Source organism: Panulirus ornatus, chromosome 46, assembly GCF_036320965.1.
Source record: "Panulirus ornatus isolate Po-2019 chromosome 46, ASM3632096v1, whole genome shotgun sequence".
NCBI classification, from domain to species: domain Eukaryota; kingdom Metazoa; phylum Arthropoda; class Malacostraca; order Decapoda; family Palinuridae; genus Panulirus; species Panulirus ornatus.
The window spans coordinates 10,428,157-10,449,261 of record NC_092269.1 but is presented as its reverse complement, the minus strand read 5'-3'; the positions used below and the strand labels follow the sequence as shown (position 1 = coordinate 10,449,261).

At 44.6% G+C, this 21,105-nt stretch overlaps 1 protein-coding gene across 3 annotated transcripts in view; it reads right to left on the bottom strand.

Annotated features, from left to right (window-relative positions):
* Nucleotides 1–21,105, bottom strand: part of LOC139763131 (glucose dehydrogenase [FAD, quinone]-like) — a 64,243-nt gene that overhangs the window by 10,562 nt on the left and 32,576 nt on the right. For 2 of the 3 annotated variants that reach the window (XM_071688824.1, XM_071688825.1), the window contains exons 4-10: nt 19,674–19,863; nt 17,834–17,971; nt 13,608–13,729; nt 10,210–10,266; nt 6,827–6,940; nt 5,607–5,757; nt 4,606–4,766 (exon numbers count right to left, since the gene is read on the bottom strand). In XM_071688824.1, the coding sequence (XP_071544925.1) occupies nt 4,606–4,766; nt 5,607–5,757; nt 6,827–6,940; nt 10,210–10,266; nt 13,608–13,729; nt 17,834–17,971; nt 19,674–19,863 (933 nt within the window). The remainder of the gene's footprint in view (nt 1–4,605; nt 4,767–5,606; nt 5,758–6,826; nt 6,941–10,209; nt 10,267–13,607; nt 13,730–17,833; nt 17,972–19,673; nt 19,864–21,105) is intronic. The other variant, XM_071688826.1, reaches the window with a different exon arrangement.

Below are 21,105 nucleotides of genomic sequence, written 5' to 3'. Positions count from 1 at the left end.
ATATATATATATATATATATATATATATATATATATATATATATTTATTTTTTTTTTTGCCGCTGTCTCCCGCGTTTGCGAGGTAGCGCAAGGAAACAGACGAAAGAAATGGCCGAACCCACCCCCATACACATATATATACATACACGTTCACACACTCAAAAATATATTCCTAAACATCTCAATGTACACATATATATACACACACAGACATATACATATATACGCATGTACATAATTCATACTATCTGCCTTTATTTATTCCCATCGTCACCTCGCCACATATAGAACAACATCCCCCTCCCCCCTCATGTGTGCGAGGTAGCGCTAGGAAAAGACAACAAATGCCCCATTCGTTCACACTCAGTCTCTAGCTGTCATGTAATAATGCCCGAAACCACAGCTCCCTTTCCATATCCAGGCCCCACAGAACTTTCCATGGTTTACCCCAGGCGCTTTACATGCCCTGATTCAATCCATTGACAGCACGTCGACCCCGGTATACCACATCGATCCAATTCACTCTATTCCTTGCCCTCCTTTCACCCTCCTGCATGTTCAGGCCCCGATCATTCAAAATCTTTTTCACTCCATCTTCCCACCTCCAATTTGGTCTCCCACTTCTCCTCGTTCCCTCCACCTCCGACACATATATCCTCTTGGTCAATCTTTCCTCACTCATTCTCTCCATGTGCCCAAACCATTTCAAAACACCCTCTTCTGCTCTCTCAACCACGCTCTTTTTATTTCCACACATCTCTCTTACCCTTACATTACTTACTCGATCAAACCACCTCACACCACATATTGTCCTCAAACATCTCATTTCCAGCACATCCACCCTCCTGCGCACAACTCTATCCATAGCCCACGCTTCGCAACCATACAACATTGTTGGAACCACTATTCCTTCAAACATACCCATTTTTGCTTTCCGAGATAATGTTCTCAACTTCCACACATTCTTCAAGGCTCCCAGGATTTTCGCCCCCTCCCCCACCCTATGATTCACTTCCACTTCCATGGTTCCATCCGCTGCCAGATCCACTCCCAGATATCTAAAACACTTTACTTCCTCCAGTTTTTCTCCATTCAAACTTACCTCCCAATTGACTTGACCCTCAACCCTACTGTACCTAATAACCCTGCTCTTATTCACATTTACTTTTAACTTTCTTCTTTCACACACTTCACCAAACTCAGTCACCAGCTTCTGCAGTTTCTCACATGCATCAGCCACCAGCGCTGTATCATCAGCGAACAACAACTGACTCACTTCCCAAGCTCTCTCATCCCAACAGACTTCATACTTGCCCCTCTTTCCAAAACTCTTGCATTCACCTCCCTAACAACCCCATCCATAAACAAATTAAACAACCATGGAGACATCACACACCCCTGCCGCAAACCTACATTCACTGAGAACCAATCACTTTCCTCTCTTCCTACACGTACACATGCCTTACATCCTTGATAAAAACTTTTCACTGCTTCTAACAACTTGCCTCCCACACCATATATTCTTCGTATCTTCCACAGAGCATCTCTATCATCTCTATCATATGCCTTCTCCAGATCCATAAATGCTACACACAAATCCATTTGCTTCTCTAGGTATTTCTCACATACATCCTTCAAAGCAAACACCTGATCCACACATCCTCCACCACTTCTGAAACCACACTGCTCTTCCCCAATCTGACTCTCTGTACATGCCTTCACCCTCTCAATCAATACCCTCCCATATAATTTCCCAGGAATACTCAACAAACTTATACCTCTATAATTTGAGCACTCACTCTTATCCCGTTTGCCTTTGTACAGTGGCACTATGCAAGCATTCTGCCAATCCTCAGGCACCTCACCATGAATCATACATACATTAAATAACCTTACCAACCAGTCACCCCCCTTTCTTAATGAATTCCACTGCAATACCATCCAAACCTGCTGCCTTGCCGGCTTTCATCTTCCGCAAAGCTTTTACTGCCTCTTCTCTGCTTACCAAATCATTTTCCCTAACCTTCTCACTTTGTACACCACCCCGACCCAAACACCCTATATCTGCCACTCTATCATCAAACACATTCAACAAACCTTCAAAATACTCACTCCATCTCCTTCTCACATCACCACTACTTGTTATCACCTCCCCATTAGGCCCCTTCACTGAAGTTCCCATTTGCTCCCTTGTCTTACGCACTTTATTTACCTCCTTCCAGAACATCTTTTTATTCTCCCTAAAATTTAATGATACTCTCTCACCCCAACTCTCATTTGCCCTCTTTTTCACCTCTTGCACCTTTCTCTTGACCTCCTGCCTCTTTCTTTTATACATCTCCCACTCATTTTCATTTTTTCCCTGCAAAAATAGTCCAAATGCCCCTCTCTTCTCTTTCACTAATAATCTTACTTCTTCATCCCACCACTCACCACCCTTTCTAATCAGCCCACCTCCCACGCTTCTCATGCCACAAGCATCTTTTGCGCAAGCCATCACTGCTTCCCTAAATACATCCCATTCCTCCCCCACTCCCCTTACCTCCTTTGTTCTCACCTTTTTCCATTCTGTACTCAGTCTCTTCTGGTACTTCCTCATACAAGTCTCCTTCCCAAGCTCACTTACTCTCACCACCCTCTTCACCCCAACATTCTCTCTTCTTTTCTGAAAACCCATACAAATCTTCACCTTCGCCTCCACAAGATAATGATCAGACATCACTCCAGTTGCACCTCTCAGCACATTAACATCCAAAAGTCTCTCTTTCGCGCGCCTGTCAATTAACACGTAATCCAATAACGCTCTCTGGCCATCTCTCCTACTTACATACGTATACTTATGTATATCTCTCTTCTCTTTTTAGACCAGGTATTCCCAATCACCAGTCCTTTTTCAGCACATAAATCTACAAGCTCTTCACCATTCCATTTACAACACTGAACACCCCATGTATACCAATTATTCCCTCAACTGCCACATTACTCACCTTTGCATTCAAATCACCCATCACTATAACTCGGTCTTGTGCATCAAAACCACTAACATACTCATTCAGCTGCTCCCAAAACACTTGCCTTTCATGATCTTTCTTCTCATGCCCAGGTGCATATGCACCAATAATCACCCATCTCTCTCCAACTTTCAGTTTTGCCCATATTGATCTAGAATTTACTTTCTTACATTCTATCACATACTCCCACAACTCCTGTTTCAGGAGTAGTGCTACTCCTTCCCTTGCTCTTGTCCTCTCACTAACCCCTGACTTTACTCCCAAGACATTCCCAAACCACTCTTCCCCTTTACCCTTGAGCTTCGCTTCACTCAGAGCCAAAACATCCAGGTTCCTTTCCTCAAACATACTACCTATCTCTCCTTTTTTCACATCTTGGTTACATCCACACACATTTAGACACCCCAATCTGAGCCTTCGAGGAGGATGAGCACTCCCCGCGTGACTCCTTCTTCTGTTTCCCATTTTAGAAAGTTAAGATACAAGGAGGGGAGGATTTCTGGCCCCCCGCTCCCGTCCGCTCTAGTCGCCTTCTACGCCACGTGAGGACTGCGTGGGAAGTATTCTTTCGCCCCTATCCTCAGGGATAATATATATATATATATATATATATATATATATATATATATATATATATATATATATATATATATATATATATATACGAACAAAGTGCATAGGAACGCGCACCCTCATAGAACATGCATACCTCCAGTATGCCAGGTATCCAATCTATCGACTGAGCCCTATGAGAGGATGAACAGCTGGGTTTATTGTAGCCTGACTGCCACATCAAGAACACGAACCTGTGCGCTCGACCCTTGGCGCAAAGGCATTATTTGTATTGTTTACTTGCATCCTGTAATGATAGAGAGACGTGCTTTAGCCGCTCCTCCCGGCATATGAAGTGACTTCTGTCAGTTTACATTTTTTTTTTTTAGACATCTAACGAGATAACAGCAACATTCTCGAGGTACTACACGGGTGGTCAGCTTACGTGTCCATCTTGTCGACAAATAGTTAATGCAGGAGAAGGGTCCATAATAATCAACTTACAAAGTTTAAATCTATTAGGCTCTGGATGGTAGCCGATACATTTTCTTTACTTAGAATAGTAATTCTGCCCGGAAAACAACTGCTGGTCAAGGTTCTCATTGATTTGGCTTCTCAATAAAAGAAAAAAAAAATAGACGTATTTAGTGTACATGCCATGTTCTGCGGAGTTATATTTCATATCTGTACCTGAAAAGTATGATTAATACTGCTATCGTCAACTAATTAAGAGCAATCCTTTAAGATGTTTATATAATACTGGAAAGTTACGGTTAAGTGGTCATCGCTTATATTTTCAAAACAAAGGATTTGTCACTAGGAGTCAAATTATTTTTAATAACATCCGTGTTATGATACTTTAACTTTTGTGATCATTCATGTATGGGTGAAACATGCTTTTCCTTACAACTCGTGAAATCTGGAGTAGTTTACAAGACAGATCTTGGTACAGAATATAGAACCCGGGAGGAGGGTACTGTACAGATGTGACAAGTCAGAGACCTGGCGTGTGGAGTGGAGGGTATGTTGAGGGTGTACTTACTTGCCTGTCAAGACCCCAAATTGAGGGATAGAAGACACCCATATCAGCCGTGGCAGAGACGTTGCTGAAGAAAAGTTGTATATCTGGCCAGTGTGCGTCTCCATCTTGCGACACCCGTACCCAAGCATTAATCAACTCGGCGTTCACTGTTGCCAGAGGACCTGTGGTAGACGGGAAGCAGTGGAGGAAAATGGTTAGCCTGCAGCTGGGACTGAGGACCCCAGTCCTGCAAGACTCATTTCTTCCCAGTAAGGCCCAAGTAGGCATCTGTTCCGAGCCGAGTCAATGGAACATAGTTAAAGACGAAGTCTGGATACATACATACTCAGCCTTCTCATCTCAAGGTGGCTGGACACTTAACAGGCTTTTTCCTCCTAATGTATCTACTTTTCAAAATAAGAAATATACATGGGTGTGCCGGGGAATCATCTATTTTTCTCAAATCTCGTGAGTCGGTGCCAAAGGCTGCTCGTTACTTTACTCAATGAACGATAACTTTGCATAGCATTATTTTGTAAACCTATTAGATAGTGGACAGGAGTGGTTTTGGGTATATTAAATGCTATTTATCATTCCCCTTCCACCCCACGACGTAGGTGCTCTGCTTTACTTGCCACCACAGGGGGACTCATCCCCAGATCCACACCTTGTGCATCGAAATAGAACTGTCCACTTCAGAAGTTGTTGAGAAAGTTAAATACTTATAAATATACGTCATATTTATAGCTTTCGTAATTACCTACTCACAACAGTGGCTACGTTCCAATTTCTAAAGTGAGTCAAGAACTGGACGTTATTCATTAAAATCATGTTTAGAAATAACCGGCATTCCTAGTCATACGAAGGGCAGTGTTATTTCAAACAATAGCATTACCTAAAAAGTTGAATAAGCTTAAGAGCAGATTTCCATCAGAGGAAAAGAGCTTGAGAGTTATCAACATTACTGATTATATATGTGTAAAGTATGAGAAGGATGTCATCAAATGACACTGTGTACTGACCTTGTCTGTTGTCTTTATACATGCTCAGGGAGCTGAGAGTCTGTAATATACTTGTTGCTGGGCCTTCCCGCATGGTCCAGGTCAAACCATTAACGCCAACGTGGTCATGTAAATTATGGCCGACCCCAGGCACGTCAGCTATCAACCTTATCTGCAACATTTTCAGGGTAAAACTTTAGCACCTTGACAGCTACTGAAAGCTCCATCTACTGTCTGTTCATCTATATTGTGCTGTATTCAAGCATTGCAATGCGCATAGAATCTTTCCAAGATTCCATAATCATCTACACACCATTTGTCACAGAACCACAAACAATAGTCAGAACGATTTTTTAAATATACTCTACGAAGCTTCGATAATTATCACAAACATGAAAATGGTCGTTGATTGGTTAGAGCAGAGCAGTTAAACTATGTTTCTGAAATGTTAGAACTGTCCATACAGGCGATATATAATGATATACGTAGGCATTATCAGATACTGAACTGACTTTTACAATTATCATAAAACGCTCCTCTGTCCTCTTGGGACTAGCACATCCACGGTGATTTAACAATATTTCCCCAAGTACTAAGTAGTCACACTGTTCAAAGGAGGTCTTGCCAGACGGCTCACAGGAATAACAAACATTTGTGACAACAATAAGGATCACCATGACGAGAAAAACTGATGAAAAGCAAAATTTAGAGTCAAAGATGATAATCAAATTAAGTAAGGAAAATGTGTCATTAGTATTATTTCAACAGAGCGTGTGGCAGAGTTAAGTGCAGGTGAACCAAAGGGAATAATGTTAATACAACTGAATTGTTAATTTGACAGAAAATTCAATTTCCCACCTACATCTGTCCTGGTCAGGTGGCAGTGTCGGTAAACATCATCTGTTGTTGCTGGAGATACATGGAACATTCGCAGTCCAATGTGACTTAACTAAGTGCCTAAATACCTACCAGGTGTTTAATGTTGGTGAGTAGAACACTATCATGTCAGTGTTTGTTTCTTAACCAACGTAGTTATGAGTTGTTGGTTCAAACAATTCTTATGAACACAGTGAGACTTGCCAGGCGAGAGTTTTGATCTGTAAACCTTCCTCCTCCCACAGTGCGACTCCTCTGAAGTGCATCGGTGATTTCTGTTCCTCACACTCATCCCACTCACACACACACACACACACTGGGACTCACCAACCTCCTGCCTCATCTGGACTGTAGTTGGGTCTCACCTGGTGTTGGTACAGATGGCTTTTTGGGCCGACCCCGGATAGCATGAGTATCTTGGGCGAGGCTATGGCCCCAGCGGACAGCACCACCTCCCTCCGAGCGGCAGTCCTCCACACCTGCACAGCAACGACATGGCAGATGACTACATATTGATCGTAAGCTGATGATTAATTTAGTAGTAGTAGTGTTTTCTATTCGCATGACAATTTATAAGTCGATAGTCGGGAGGGTTATGAAGCGCATGGAAAACGTAGGGCAAAGAATACACAATGTTGGAACGGGTAAAAAGGCAGCATAGAAATTGAAAGAAAGACTTTGGAATATATTCTTCAACTAGTTCAGATGAAGTCTCCTGAAGACGGCAGTGCTGAAACTAAAGAATAAATTCTTAGCTCTTGCTTTCAGTTTTTCGTGCAACCTTTTACCATTATAAGAGACGAATCACCAAAAAAATGTGGCTATGATAACCTAGTCCAAATTTAGTAAGCAAGAAAATTCAGTGTTATTTGCAAAGTGCTTAATTTTCACTTTTTTTTTTTTTTTTTTTTGGTTTACAACCAGTTTTGTTGGCATTTGTTTTGCGTTTATACATAACCTGGCACACCAGCACCATTGCATTCCTGCGAACGTACTTTAAAATGAAGCAGGACTTCAATATAAGACAATATTAATATAAGTCGTTTTCACACTAAATATCATTAAGGTAAATCTTAGCTCCTAAGCGAAGTTAGATGAGGTTTTACGTAAGTGTTCTCCCTATTATTAACATTAACCCCATATTTCTCATCTTCATAACCCTCCCCACCATCGACATTCATTTTCTTAAAATAATGATAATAGAAAAGTAAACAGTCACACTTGCTGGTTTTACTTAGCAAGGTATACTCACACTTCAAATATTATAGATATAATATTCTACGTAATATTTCACTTAAACACGACATATGATAATTGCATACATGATGATGGCGAAGATACTTATAGTATATCCTAAATCGAATATTATCATAGAAGTCGGTTAAGTCATTACATAACTAACACACCAACAGGAGAAGGGATGTGTATTAGCTTCCAAAACCAGTTTAGTCATCACGTAAGATCACACATGACAACAGCAAAGAAATGCTCCTCTGTTGTTGAACGAACGCTAGTCGTAATATATACATTCCACTCCTTTATGAGATATGCTAAGAACTAATTGAACTTGGGTTTTGAGAGTGAGAGATGGCCGTAGGACGTTATAAGGTAACCACTGAACGACGGATGTGCGACCCTTGGGCACTGATGGTTTGGGCTTTCACCTGACCGTAGAGGGTCATGCTCGGGGGTTAAAGAGCAAAAAGTTTTTGTCATTGGTATTTACAGTAGTTTTGATGCATAGTAATATAACAGCTTAATGTCCCGCATCCGGGAAGGCGTCAGAAAAACCTTATCATAAGTACTTCACAGGTTTAATGAGATGTGGGTTTGATATGTTACTGTAACCAGTACCTTACCTGCGCCTCCCTTGTATTTCCAGTACCATGCTTATCTCTCCCTTGCATTCGCAGTACTGGACTTGACTCTCCTATGTATTCCCGGTACCTTACTTATCTCTCCCTCATGTTCTCGTTACCTTACCTACCTCCCCCTTTTATTCCTGGTACCTTACTTATCTCTCCCTTATATTCCCGGTACCTTACTTATATCTTCCTTATATTCCCGGTACCTTACTTATCTCTCCATTATGTTCCCGGTACCTTACTTATATCTCCCTTATATTCCCGTTATCTTATATTCCCAGTGCCTTACTTATCTCTCCCTTATATTCCCGGTCTCCATGGTTGTTTAATTTGTTTATGGATGGGGTTGTTAGGGAGGTGAATGCAAGAGTTTTGGAAAGAGGGGCAAGTATGAAGTCTGTTGGGGATGAGAGAGCTTGGGAAGTGAGTCAGTTGTTGTTCGCTGATGATACAGCGCTGGTGGCTGATTCATGTGAGAAACTGCAGAAGCTGGTGACTGAGTTTGGTAAAGTGTGTGAAAGAAGAAAGTTAAGAGTAAATGTGAATAAGAGCAAGGTTATTAGGTACAGTAGGGTTGAGGGTCAAGTCAATTGGGAGGTGAGTTTGAATGGAGAAAAACTGGAGGAAGTGAAGTGTTTTAGATATCTGGGAGTGGATCTGGCAGCGGATGGAACCATGGAAGCGGAAGTGGATCATAGGGTGGGGGAGGGGGCGAAAATTCTGGGAGCCTTGAAGAATGTGTGGAAGTCGAGAATATTATCTCGGAAAGCAAAAATGGGTATGTTTGAAGGAATAGTGGTTCCAACAATGTTGTATGGTTGCGAGACGTGGGCTATGGATAGAGTTGTGCGCAGGAGGATGGATGTGCTGGAAATGAGATGTTTGAGGACAATATGTGGTGTGAGGTGGTTTGATCGAGTAAGTAACGTAAGGGTAAGAGAGATGTGTGGAAATAAAAAGAGCGTGGTTGAGAGAGCAGAAGAGGGTGTTTTGAAATGGTTCGGGCACATGGAGAGAATGAGTGAGGAAAGATTGACCAAGAGAATATATGTGTCGGAGGTGGAGGGAACGAGGAGAAGAGGGAGACCAAATTGGAGGTGGAAAGATGGAGTGAAAAAGATTTTGTGTGATCGGGCCTGAACATGCAGGAGGGTGAAAGGAGGGCAAGGAATAGAGTAAATTGGAGCGATGTGGTATACCGGGGTTGACGTGCTGTCAGTGGATTGAATCAAGGCATGTGAAGCGTCTGGGGTAAACCATGGAAAGCTGTGTAGGTATGTATATTTGCGTGTGTGGACGTATGTATATACATGTGTATGGGGGTGGGTTGGGCCATTTCTTTCGTCTGTTTCCTTGCGCTACCTCGCAAACGCGGGAGACAGCGGCAAAAAAAAAAAAAAAAAAAAAAACCTTACTTATCTCTCCCTTATGTTCCTGGTAGCTTACTTACCTCTCCCTTGGATTTCCTGTACCTTACCTACATTTCCCATATATTCCTGGTACTTTTTTGTAGTGACGGACATAGCACGGGAAAATGATATTCCCAATTAAGGCCATCTCATGGATGAGAGAAAAATTAAAAGCCAATAGAGATTAATCAGGGCTCCGCAAAGGTTGTTAGACCCGACTCTTAAAGAGGAAAGGTTGTATGAAGAGGAAAAGACGAGGGAAAGACGAAAGGAGGAAGAGAATTACACAGCTTAGGTGTTCAAAGGGAGGAGGCTTCATAACGGCCAATCCTCGAGTGGTCGGTCTCCACACACAAACTGTGGGAAGCAGCAACGAAATGCGAGCCACTGATTCTGACCTTGCCGGTGGGGACACATGATACCTGTAGAATAGAGAGAGAGAGAGAGAGAGCAGCAACATGGGGGCGTACCTACCTTTCCCCTGTATTCAAATTCTACCCCGGTAGCTCTCTTCTCGTTGTTGAATAGTATCTGAAATGATTTGGAAAACGTTTGAGTTGCAGTACACGAACAGCATAGGTATTGTGGTATACATCAACATAATCAAGGGACATACATATTCATAGGGATGAATTCTTAACACAGTAGTAGTAGTTGCAGTAGTAGTAGTAGTAGTGGTAGCAGTATGTTGTTCTGCATGTGTTACGGAAGGAGAGTTTTATACCTGTGCTGCCCCGTATCTTATCCAACTTACCCATGTATCGTCCAAGCCAAAGGGAAGAATGAACAGATTTTTTTCTTTTTATAATGTTAAAGGCTCAAGTCTTAGACAGAAGTCCACATCAAGGCCGGGGCATAGTGGAAATACAGAGTAAGAGGGGGGAAGAAGAGATCAGAGTAAATATTTTAAGAATTTTGGAGGAAGTGGAAAACCTGTCTTTTAAAAAGTGCCGTCTTAGTTGTTTAGAAAGTCAGGAGAGGATAGAGAGTTCCAAAGCTTCGAGGTGCAAGGAAAGAAACAGTTGTCAAAACGGCCCACCCTTACGTTGCTAACGGCCACACAGTAATCATGTGACGCATTAACTTGCCGAGTATTACTTAATTTGGTTAATTCTGGGGGCACACTAGTCACAAAAATTGAAGTGATGCAAATAGAGGGAAAATTAACCATCATTGCGACGGAAACAAGTGGGTCAAATTGTGAGGTTAGTCGGACCACTTCAGATTGAATTCTGTTTGGTAAGAAACCATCCCAGATGTGAAAGCAGATCTCAGTATAAGGATGGATCAATCCCTTGTTTAAAGGAAGCAGCTGTTCGGAAGAAAGTAAATTTTGACATCTAGATAGGACTCCAGGTTTCACAGAGGTAAACTTAGAATTTTGCTTAAGGTAAAGTTTCCTTGATAGATTAGATTTTACAGTGGTGCCAAGTATGCTCAGTGTGTCAGTTGGTGTAAATACAGATCCATTAAAAGAGAGAGAAAAGTTGTGAGTAATGTTAGATATATAAATGGGCAGAATGTGGATTTTTAGGCATTAAACTTATCCAGGTTTTGTCTTTTTTATTGAATTATCCTGTCTAAGTTTACACAGAAAGTTGTGTCGAGATGAGATGCAGATCAAGTGAGAGAGAGAGAGAGAAGGAAGAGCAGATATGAAGGATGTGGAGGAATGTAGTGTTGGGTCGTCAGCATATGAATGCCTTTGGTTGTCTGTATAAGAAAAAAAAAATGGTTGATAAAAAGGAGGCAGAGTGTAGGGGACAGGACAGAACCTTGTGGAACACCGTTGTTGAAAGAGGAAGGGAGAGGTTGAGCCATCAACAACCACGAAGATAGATCGGCCAGAGAGAAAATTATATGTGAGGAAGCAGAGTGAGGGAGGGAAGTCAAAACAGAGGGGCTTACCGTGTCAAAAGCTTTGGATATATGTAAGGGGGTGACTACATAAGATTCACCAAAATCTTTCGGGGATGATGACCAGACATTTGTAAGATAGGAATATCTCGCCTTATGGAAGCCGTGCTGGTGGTCAAGAGTGTGAGATTCAAGATGTCTGAGGATATGGGAGTTGAGAGGATTCAGTAACTTTGGAAACAGTAGAAGTCAAAGCGAGGTTTTTTTCTTTAAAGGAGAACCGGAATAGATGGGCAAGCACAGGTGTAAGTTCAGAGGCACACTCAGTACACGGAGTTGGATGTCATCAGGACCATTAGCCTTGCTTGTCTCCAGAGAGAGAAGCGCTTTTCGGACAGTCCGAAAAGAGATTACGGGAAGAGGCATAGGATTAGTAAGAGGAGCATCAGGGGATGAAGGAATGTTAAGAGTCATCCAAAGTGGAGTTAGAGAGGAAACTAAAACCAAAGAGAGTTGTTTTATCATCGGGCGAAACAACTGTACTCCTGTTAGAACGCATGAGTGAAGGGAAGACAGAGCGACAGAAGCTGTAAGGGATGCCTTTAGAATAAGAAAGACCTATCGGTGGATCACGAGGAGAGGTTGTCGCACACTTCCTTTGAATAGAGGAACGCTTTGCCTGACGGACAACGTGTTTGCAGCGATTACGGACAGTGATAAAAGCTGAATGGGAACCATAGGAAGGAAAGTTTTTCCATCCCGATATGCCTTATCCCTTGCCTGACTGGCCTCCGAACAGGAACGGTTGAACAATGAATTGGATGAAGAGTTTGTTTTAGTGGAAGAGGGAGATAAATGCTTCCATTCCCGTAATAACAACCTCTGCTGTGCGTTTGGCGCAGACAGAAGCATCACTACCTAAGAGACTATAATCTACCCAAGTTATTCCGATCAGCTTTACGTATTGAGGTGCCAGTATTTATTATGTTTAGAAGGGGCTGCTGGAGGGGAAGGTGTCGTCAGAATAGAGTGTGATCAGATGAACCGACTAGGGGGCGAGATTGAGATTGTGTATCAACAGCGCGAGGGATTAGAAGTGAAAAACAAATCCAGAATATTAGGCGAGTGATCACAACGGTCAGGGATAAGGATGGAGCGGGGAATGATTTACACTCAGTCATTGAGAATGGAGAACGTGAGGGCTTTAATCCGCTCCAATATCTCTATGGCAGGAGTTCAACCATTCCCTATGGAGTCTGAAATCTTGGTAGAAGGTCTCGGCTAGCAAGTAAGAGGACGTCACGACCGCATGGTAGGAGTTTAGATAGTCGAAGAAAGTCTTAGAATTTGTAGAGAGCAATGGGCGAAACAGGTTAGCAGTCTTGGTTGGAAGACAGACTTTGAGCCAGAAAGTCTGGAAGACGTAATGGCGTGAGCACAGACACCACCTGTGATACGGAATCGCTTGTGAACATTATGGCTGAGTGCGAGGAAGGGGTCAGTGAGAATGTCATCAGACAGTTGGGTCTCGGAGAGAAGTTAGATATTAGGAGAGGTACCGGACAGTTGGTATTCAACTGAGGAGACAACGAATGTTGGTATTGTGAATAGGAAAAGAGGCAGGTGTGTCAGGGAGGGAAGGGTCGCGGGAGGGGCCAGTACTACTACAGCCAGATCCCTCCCTCTCATTGGCAGTAGAGTCAGGCAGAAACCCGGAGATTCTTAGCACCCCATGATGCCAGGGACTAGGTGCCATAAGTTAGCTGGACTCGAACATGGTTGAATTTAAAAAGATTATGGCACTTTATTTAAAAAAATTGATTAGGATGCACACAAACCAACAAGCGTTACGTAAGAATCAAGAAATGTACCGCCTCTTTCATCATTAATTCCAAAGATATTCAGGGTCAACAACAACTGCGAAAAATGGGAGATAATTTCATGGCCAGAAAGTTGGTGAAGAAGTTGTGTCCTCACAGCAACCCTGGGAGGTGGGGTGAAGGTATGTCACTCACCTGTAAGACGAAGGCGTTGTGTAGAACGTGGAGGTTAGATCTAGTGGCTGCACGACCCAGGTAGGCCTCACTTGTTGAACTCCTGACGCCGTCACGGATGGTGAAAGTCGACTCAGAGAACCCTGGAACACACGCTCACGTCAGCTCGGGCTGACTCATACTCTGGAGATATGTTCTTATGATTGCTATCTCTCGTCATTCGTGCTTGTTGTGTGACGAGGAGAGAGCTCTACACTGGCGTTGTACCCCGTCTCTTGACCTTGTGTATTAGCACCATTATGATTTACAAACCTCAACACCCTATTTATGGGGCATCTGCAGCTTTTAGGCTATCTTACGACTAGGTGAAGGGAAATGATCCACTGCTTTAGAATGAGGTCTTCAACGGGGTTGCATTCTTCGGCCATTGACGATGCTGCAGCCTCGGGAAGGTGAGGTTTTCACTCGCGGCATGACCTCTGGTGCAGGTGGAGCCCGGCAGCACTAGCTTTATGTACGAATATACACGCCCCATCTTACGCCAAGTACCCATTCATCGACCACCCCCAAAGGGTAGGATGAACGGGTGCGTTGGCTGTGAGCTGGTTACTCTATCGGAGACTCGAACCAGGCTCGTTAGATTGGTGGGACGCAACGCTGTCCACTTCACTACGGAGGCTGTATGACTGTGGTTACCTAGTGTTACTGTACGGGGAGGGAGCGATACATTCGTAGGGCCCCATCTCTATTATTCTATACAACCATACAATCAAATATCTGTGTACTGTCTGCAGTAGCTATGTCTTCATTGATTTCATTACGTTATCCACCACTTTGATACTACAAAAAACACTTATTCACATCGCTCTTAGCAATTCCCTTACGTAATTTTAGGTTTTGTCCCTTTGTAGACCAATTCTTACATTTTCAAAGAACTGCTCACTTTGTCATGGATCTGTATCATAAACTTAGAGGCTGTGATCAGGTCACCCCTCACTCTTCTCTCTTCCAAGGGGGCAAATTGAGAGCTTCTAGCCTTTCCCTGTAACTCTTACTGTCTTAATTCTGGTATCACCTTTGTTGCCCTCCTCTGGACCTTCTCTGTTAGCTCTTTGTGCTTTTTTAGGTGCGGTGACCAAACCTGAGAAACATAAGTTAGTTGTGGCCTTACGTAGGATAAGAACAACTTGTTAAGAGTTATCTTAGCCATGTTCTTGAATTCTGCTCTGGTATTTACTAGTCAAGAATATGTACCTTCTCGTCTCTTAAGACAAGTCTCTGGCGACACCAATTTCCCGCCAGATAATAATCATATCGAGGTCTTCGTTTTCTGTGACCCATCCTCATTGCATTTACTCGGGATGACTGTCATCAATCATGTATCAGACCAACTTTGGAGTCTGTTTAGGTCCCCTTGTAAGGTGATGCAATCCTCCTCGCTTCTCTCATGACCTTGGCATCATCTGTAAACATACTCAGGTAGGAGGGTAAGGGTCCGTACTTCCAGACAAGTCATATACAGAAATCAAGCAGAGTTATGGTCGAAGAACAGAACCCTGGAGCATTCTGCTGGTGATCTCGACCGACTTTGAGAAGGCTCCTGTGATGTATTGTTTTTTTCTTTTATCGTGAAGGCTCCAGTCACGGACAAAAGATAACATCAAGGCCGGGCTTTGATTGAAATATAGAGAGGATTATGAAAAGGAAAATGAAAAGATAACGGAAAGTATTTATGAGTTTTGGAGGAAGCGAAAACCCAGTCTTTTAAAGTGTACCAGTTCATAGTTACTGGAAAAGACATGAGAAGGGAGAGAGTTCCAAAGCTGTGATGTGTAGGGAAAGAAGCGTCCTTCATTTCCTTTCATTAGATTCTTTATCCAATGAAGGAATCTTATTCCATTCTGGCGATCCGGCTTCTTAATCAGCCTCTGATGGATCAGTGTCAAACGCTTTCTGGCAGTCGAGATACATATAATCCACTCATTTTTGCCTTCAGTCTGAAACGGAGCTAGGTCCTCCCCATTACATATCACAGGTGTTGGGGCTATAGTGTCTTCCACCTTGAAAACACTTTTGAATATGTTATTCAGTTCCACACACATCCTTACATAATCCTCGCCAACTCACCTCTCTGAATCCATTAGCCTGATTAGCTGTTCCTTAACTGACAACTGACTCACGATGTAAAAAATTTGGATTTTCTCATACCTTATCTTAGTGAACTCGTTCTTTGTTCTCTTACACCTTGCAAAACCTGGTTGGCTAGAGAGCTGCCTGTACCTTCGTCATTGCAGCTTCCTAAGCTGCATTGCTTTTTGACATTTTTGCTAAACCTCTTCCTCCGCTTACTCAATATTACCCTTATATTTGAGGCTAGAGGTACCTATGTTCCTACTCCATGAAAAGTTTCACACAGCCTCTCCACACAATGCCCTGGTTCCTGGCTACTAAACTCCATTTCCCAGTTTGGGTTCCCAACGAAATTATTGAGGTCTGTATACTTTCTACGATTATGTCTCCTCTTTTGGTCTCGTCTCGCCTCTGCTCGTTCAACAACCTCAGTTACCACGTAGTCATACTTGAGCATTACGTGAGCACTTCTTCCAACTGGTGTGTCACATTTAACATTCTCTATAGCCATGCTAGAATGTGTGTGAAGATAAGATCTAGCAATGATAAGAGTATCAGTCCCTCTCATCTTAATGTGTTCGCTGACATGTTGGTGTAGAAGATCTTACGGTATACACTCGCAACCTTGTGTCTCCATGGCCTCCTATCACAACGAGAATCTTAATTTCCCGCGGTTGTATACAAGTTCTCTTTGGTGACGAGAGCTGTTCCCTGCAGGGAACAACAATAGGGTGACGTAAATCCATTATATTCAGTACCTCGAGAACGCTGATGAATCTGATGTAATAGCAAGCACAGCCAAGGTTTCTTTGCTTATTCCAGAGTTAAAGAAACGATTGCAGTCGTCAGATTTAAAGGAACATGAAAGCGTCTTGAGCGGAGATGTTGATGAACTATTGACACGCATTAGATAATCACACATGACCTTACGACCCTTGAACGCAACTGGTCGACCCATGTGTATGATGGCGTGACCCTCGACCTGACCCAGGGGGTCGATGATGACTCAGTCATACCCAGGGGTCAATACGCCATCGTGGATGGTTAAGACAGCACTGGCAGCGATGGTGGGTCGCCAGTATCACCAGCGGTGGACTGGCCTACATCACTAGAGAGCGAGGGAATGTTAGGCATGGTGCGCGCGCCAGGTCTGGCTGAAGGGGTGGGTGAGGCCAAGCACAGCGCCCAGCTCCCGGCCGCAGTTTGGTCGCTTTCATTTTGAAAAGATGCGGCTCATGAGTGGTGGGTCGGGGATGATCATGACACACACACACACACACACACACACACACACACACACACACACTCACACACACACATACTCACACACACACACGAATGTGCTCAAAAGACACTGACATAAATACATAGCCGATGGTTGACGGGGTCAAGGTACAAGGGAGGATTTCCAGTTCCCAGTCCAGTCCGTCTTACTCGCTTTCCAGGACAAGCAAGAGATGCGTGACCAATACTGTGTGTTTACCATCGCTGCTGTGTGTGTCTTCATCCCCATGTCTTTCCCTGCGCTCTGAACAGGATGGCTAACTTAGTATCTCAATAATATATTGGTCGAGTTGCTTATTAAGTTTGGGATGTTGTATCTCAATAATATATTGGTCGAGTTGCTTATTAAGTTCAGACCTCCCAAAGCCACAAGTGCCTGGAACATATACGCTCTTGAAGAATTGGACATATTGGTTGGACATTAAGATGGACATATTGGTGTTAAAATGAGGACATCCAGAGGTACTAAACATGTAATATAAGACGCAGTTACAGGGAAGTGAAGAACAAGGAGAGTTTGTGAGCGAGGGAGGTACACTACGTACTCAGCTGTGGGTGCGATAGGTGCCTGATATGTACAATGGAAGGTGAGGTGTGAGGTGGGTACGGCGTACCCGACTATTTCACAACGTGTGACATGAATGGTGCCTGTTGCTCACAGGGAAGTAGGAGGACACTTCTCATTACGACCTTTCACTTACTCATGACGTGCAGTGATATGTGAGGGTGCACGTACCTGACCCACCTCGTGAAGTGAGCATGGGAGGTAATGAGGGTAAATAGAGAGGTTATACTGTCACAGAGAACGGAGAAGAATATGAGGGTAGACTTACCTATATCCTGCCGAAGGTTGTTGATGTCTATGATGGGGTAGCCCAGCTGCTGGCCGCCTCGGAGGAAGGCCCTGGTCAGAGGTCCCGCCACCCCTGGGGTCACCCCCAGCGGTCCCCCACGCCCGTATGAGGCCTCTGCTACCATGGGAAGGAAGCGGTCAGTTCAGGGAGCTAGATAGCTGAGGGACACATCCAAATGTTATGTGCAAAGAAATGTGGTTGACTCTCTCGTGGCCTCCTGCCTACACCACCTCTGTGTACTATATGGTCTCTTGTTTGCTGTGTCTGGTTCCATGACACTTGGCCTCATGCTTACGCTACCTGCTTCCATTATCCCTGACCCTCCTTCCTGGACCACCTAACCCATACCTCTGCCCTCCAGGCCACACTTTTTAACCCATTATCTCTGGCCTCCTGTTTATATTACTCATCCCGTTATCTCTGGCCATTTGCCTGTATTACCTGCCTCATTATCTCTGGCCTTCTGTCTGTATTACCTACCCCATAGTCTCCGGTCTTCTGTTTTTATTATCAGCCCCATTATCTCTAGCCTCCTGTCTATATTCCTTACCCCATTATATCAGACCTCCGTTTATCTTACCTGCCCCATTATCTCCGATCTCCTGTTTATATTACCCAACCCATTACTTCTTTCCTCCAGTCTATACCACCTGCCCCATTATCCAACCCTATTGATGTAGCCAGTAGCACTGTCTGCAGCCACCATCGTAGTTCCCTGTGTCCGGACACCACAGAGGGACACGTTGTCCTAGCGCTGTGCTGGTACGGGGAACCAGGCGCCTCTTTACCTGACCCCCTGCTGGAGGCTCACCCTGGCTCCGGTGTTGTGATCCACACGTCCAGCCAATCCTGGACGCATGCCACATGCATCTTTTGTACATGCCATCACTCCTTCCCTAAGTACCTCTCATTCCTCACCCACTCTCCTCGCTGTATTCAACCTATTTGCCATTTTACAGTCAGTCTCTCCTGGTGTTTTTTCACACAAGTCTCCTTTCCAAGCTCACTTACTCTCACCACTCTCTTCTCCCCGAAATGTTTGCTCTTTTTCGAATGCCACTACAAAGCTTCACCCTCTCCTCCACAAGTTAATGATCAGATATCCCTTCAGCTGCCCTTCAAAGCACATTTGCATCCAAAAGTTTCTCTGCTACAAGCCTGTGGATTAATATGTAATCTAATAATGCCCGTTGACCATCTCTCCTACTCACATACGGATACTTGTGTATATCTCTTTTTTAAACCAGGTATTCCCAGTCACCAATCTTTTTTCAGCACAACTCCACAAACTCTTCACTATTTCCATTAATAACATTGAATACCTCATGTGCACCAATTATACCCTCAACTGCCACATTACTTACCGTCGCATTTAAATCACCCATCACAAATCCTAGGTCTCGTGCAAGAAAACTGCTGACACACTCATTCAGCTGCTCCCATGATCTTTCTTCTCATGACCAGGTGCATAAGCACCAATATGATCATCCATTTCTCACCATCCACTTTTAGTTTTATCCACATTGATTTAGAATTTACTTCCTTACTCTTTGTCACACACTCCCACAGCTCCTGCTTCAGGAGCGATGCTATTGCTTCCTTAGCTCTTGTCCCCTCACCAACCCCTGACTTTACTTCCAAGACGTTTCCATACTTCCCCTTTACCCTTGAGCTTCGTTTCACTCATAGCCAGAACATCCAGGTTTCTTTCCTCAAACATACTACCCCTCTCTCCTCTCTTCTCATCTGGGTTACATCCACACACATTCCGACACCTCTTTATTCGTACTGTGTGGAACAGATCTTTACCAGAACCCACCTGCCTTTCCGGAGCGCTGGCCGAGGTAGTCTTCGGAGCTGATGAAGTAAGGGAGGAGGCTGGAGAAGTCCCAGCCAGGGTTGCCCAGAGCTGCCCAGTTGTCGTAGTCTCTGGCGTTGCCCCGCACGTATAACATGCCATTCACGACGGAGGAACCTCCCACGGCCCGCCCCTGGATCAGCCGACCCTCCTGCAGTCAGCCACACAAACCTCGAGTTAGTAAGTGGCTGAAGAACCTGAGTAGTGGGGGTAGTTATCAATAGTCCCGTACCATGCTGCCCCAGGTACCATGCTGGTCCACTTACCATGCTGCCCCAGGTACCATGCTGGTCCACTTACCATGCTGCCCCAGGTACCATGCTGGTCCACTTACCATGCTGCCCCAGGTACCATGCTGGTCCACTTACCATGCTGCCCCAGGTACCATGCTGGTCCACTTACCATGCTGCCCCAGGTACCATGCTGGTCCACTTACCATGCTGCCCCAGGTACCATGCTGGTCCACTTACCATGCTGCCCCAGGTACCATGCTGGTCCACTTACCATGCTGCCCCAGGTACCATGCTGGTCCACTTACCATGCTGCCCCAGGTATCATGCTGGTCCACTTACCATGCTGCCCCAGGTACCATGCTGGTCCACTTACCATGCTGCCCCAGGTACCATGCTGGTCCACTTACCATGCTGCCCCAGGTACCATGCTGGTCCACTTACCATGCTGCCCCAGGTACCATGCTGGTCCACTTACCATGCTGCCCCAGGTACCATGCTGGTCCACTTACCATGCTGCCCCAGGTACCATGCTGGTCCACTTACCATGCTGCCCCAGGTACCATGCTGGTCCACTTACCATGCTGCCCCAGGTACCATGCTGGTCCACTTACCATGCTGCCCCAGGTACCATGCTGGTCCACTTACCATGCTGCCCCAGGTACCATGCTGGTCCACTTACCATGCTGCCCCAGGTACCATGCTGGTCCACTTACCATGCTGCCCCAGGTATCATGCTGGTCCACTTACCATGCTGCCCCAGGTACCATGCTGGTCCACTTACCATGCTGCCCCAGGTACCATGCTGGTCCACTTACCATGCTGCCCCAGGTACCATCTTGGTCCACTTACCATGCCGCCCCAGGTACCATGCTGGTCCACTTACCATGCTGCCCCAGGTACCATGCTGGTCTACTTACCATGCTGCCCCAGGTACCATGCTGGTCTACTTACCATGCCGCCCCATGTACCATGCTGGTCCACTTACCATGCTGCCCCAGATACCATGCTGGTCCACTTACCATGCTGGTCCACTTACCATGCTGCCCCAGGTACCATGCTGTTTCACGTATCATGTTGCCCCAGGTACCATGCTGGTCCACTTACCATGCTGCCCCAGGTACCATGCTGTTTCACTTATCATGCTGCTCCAGGTACCATGC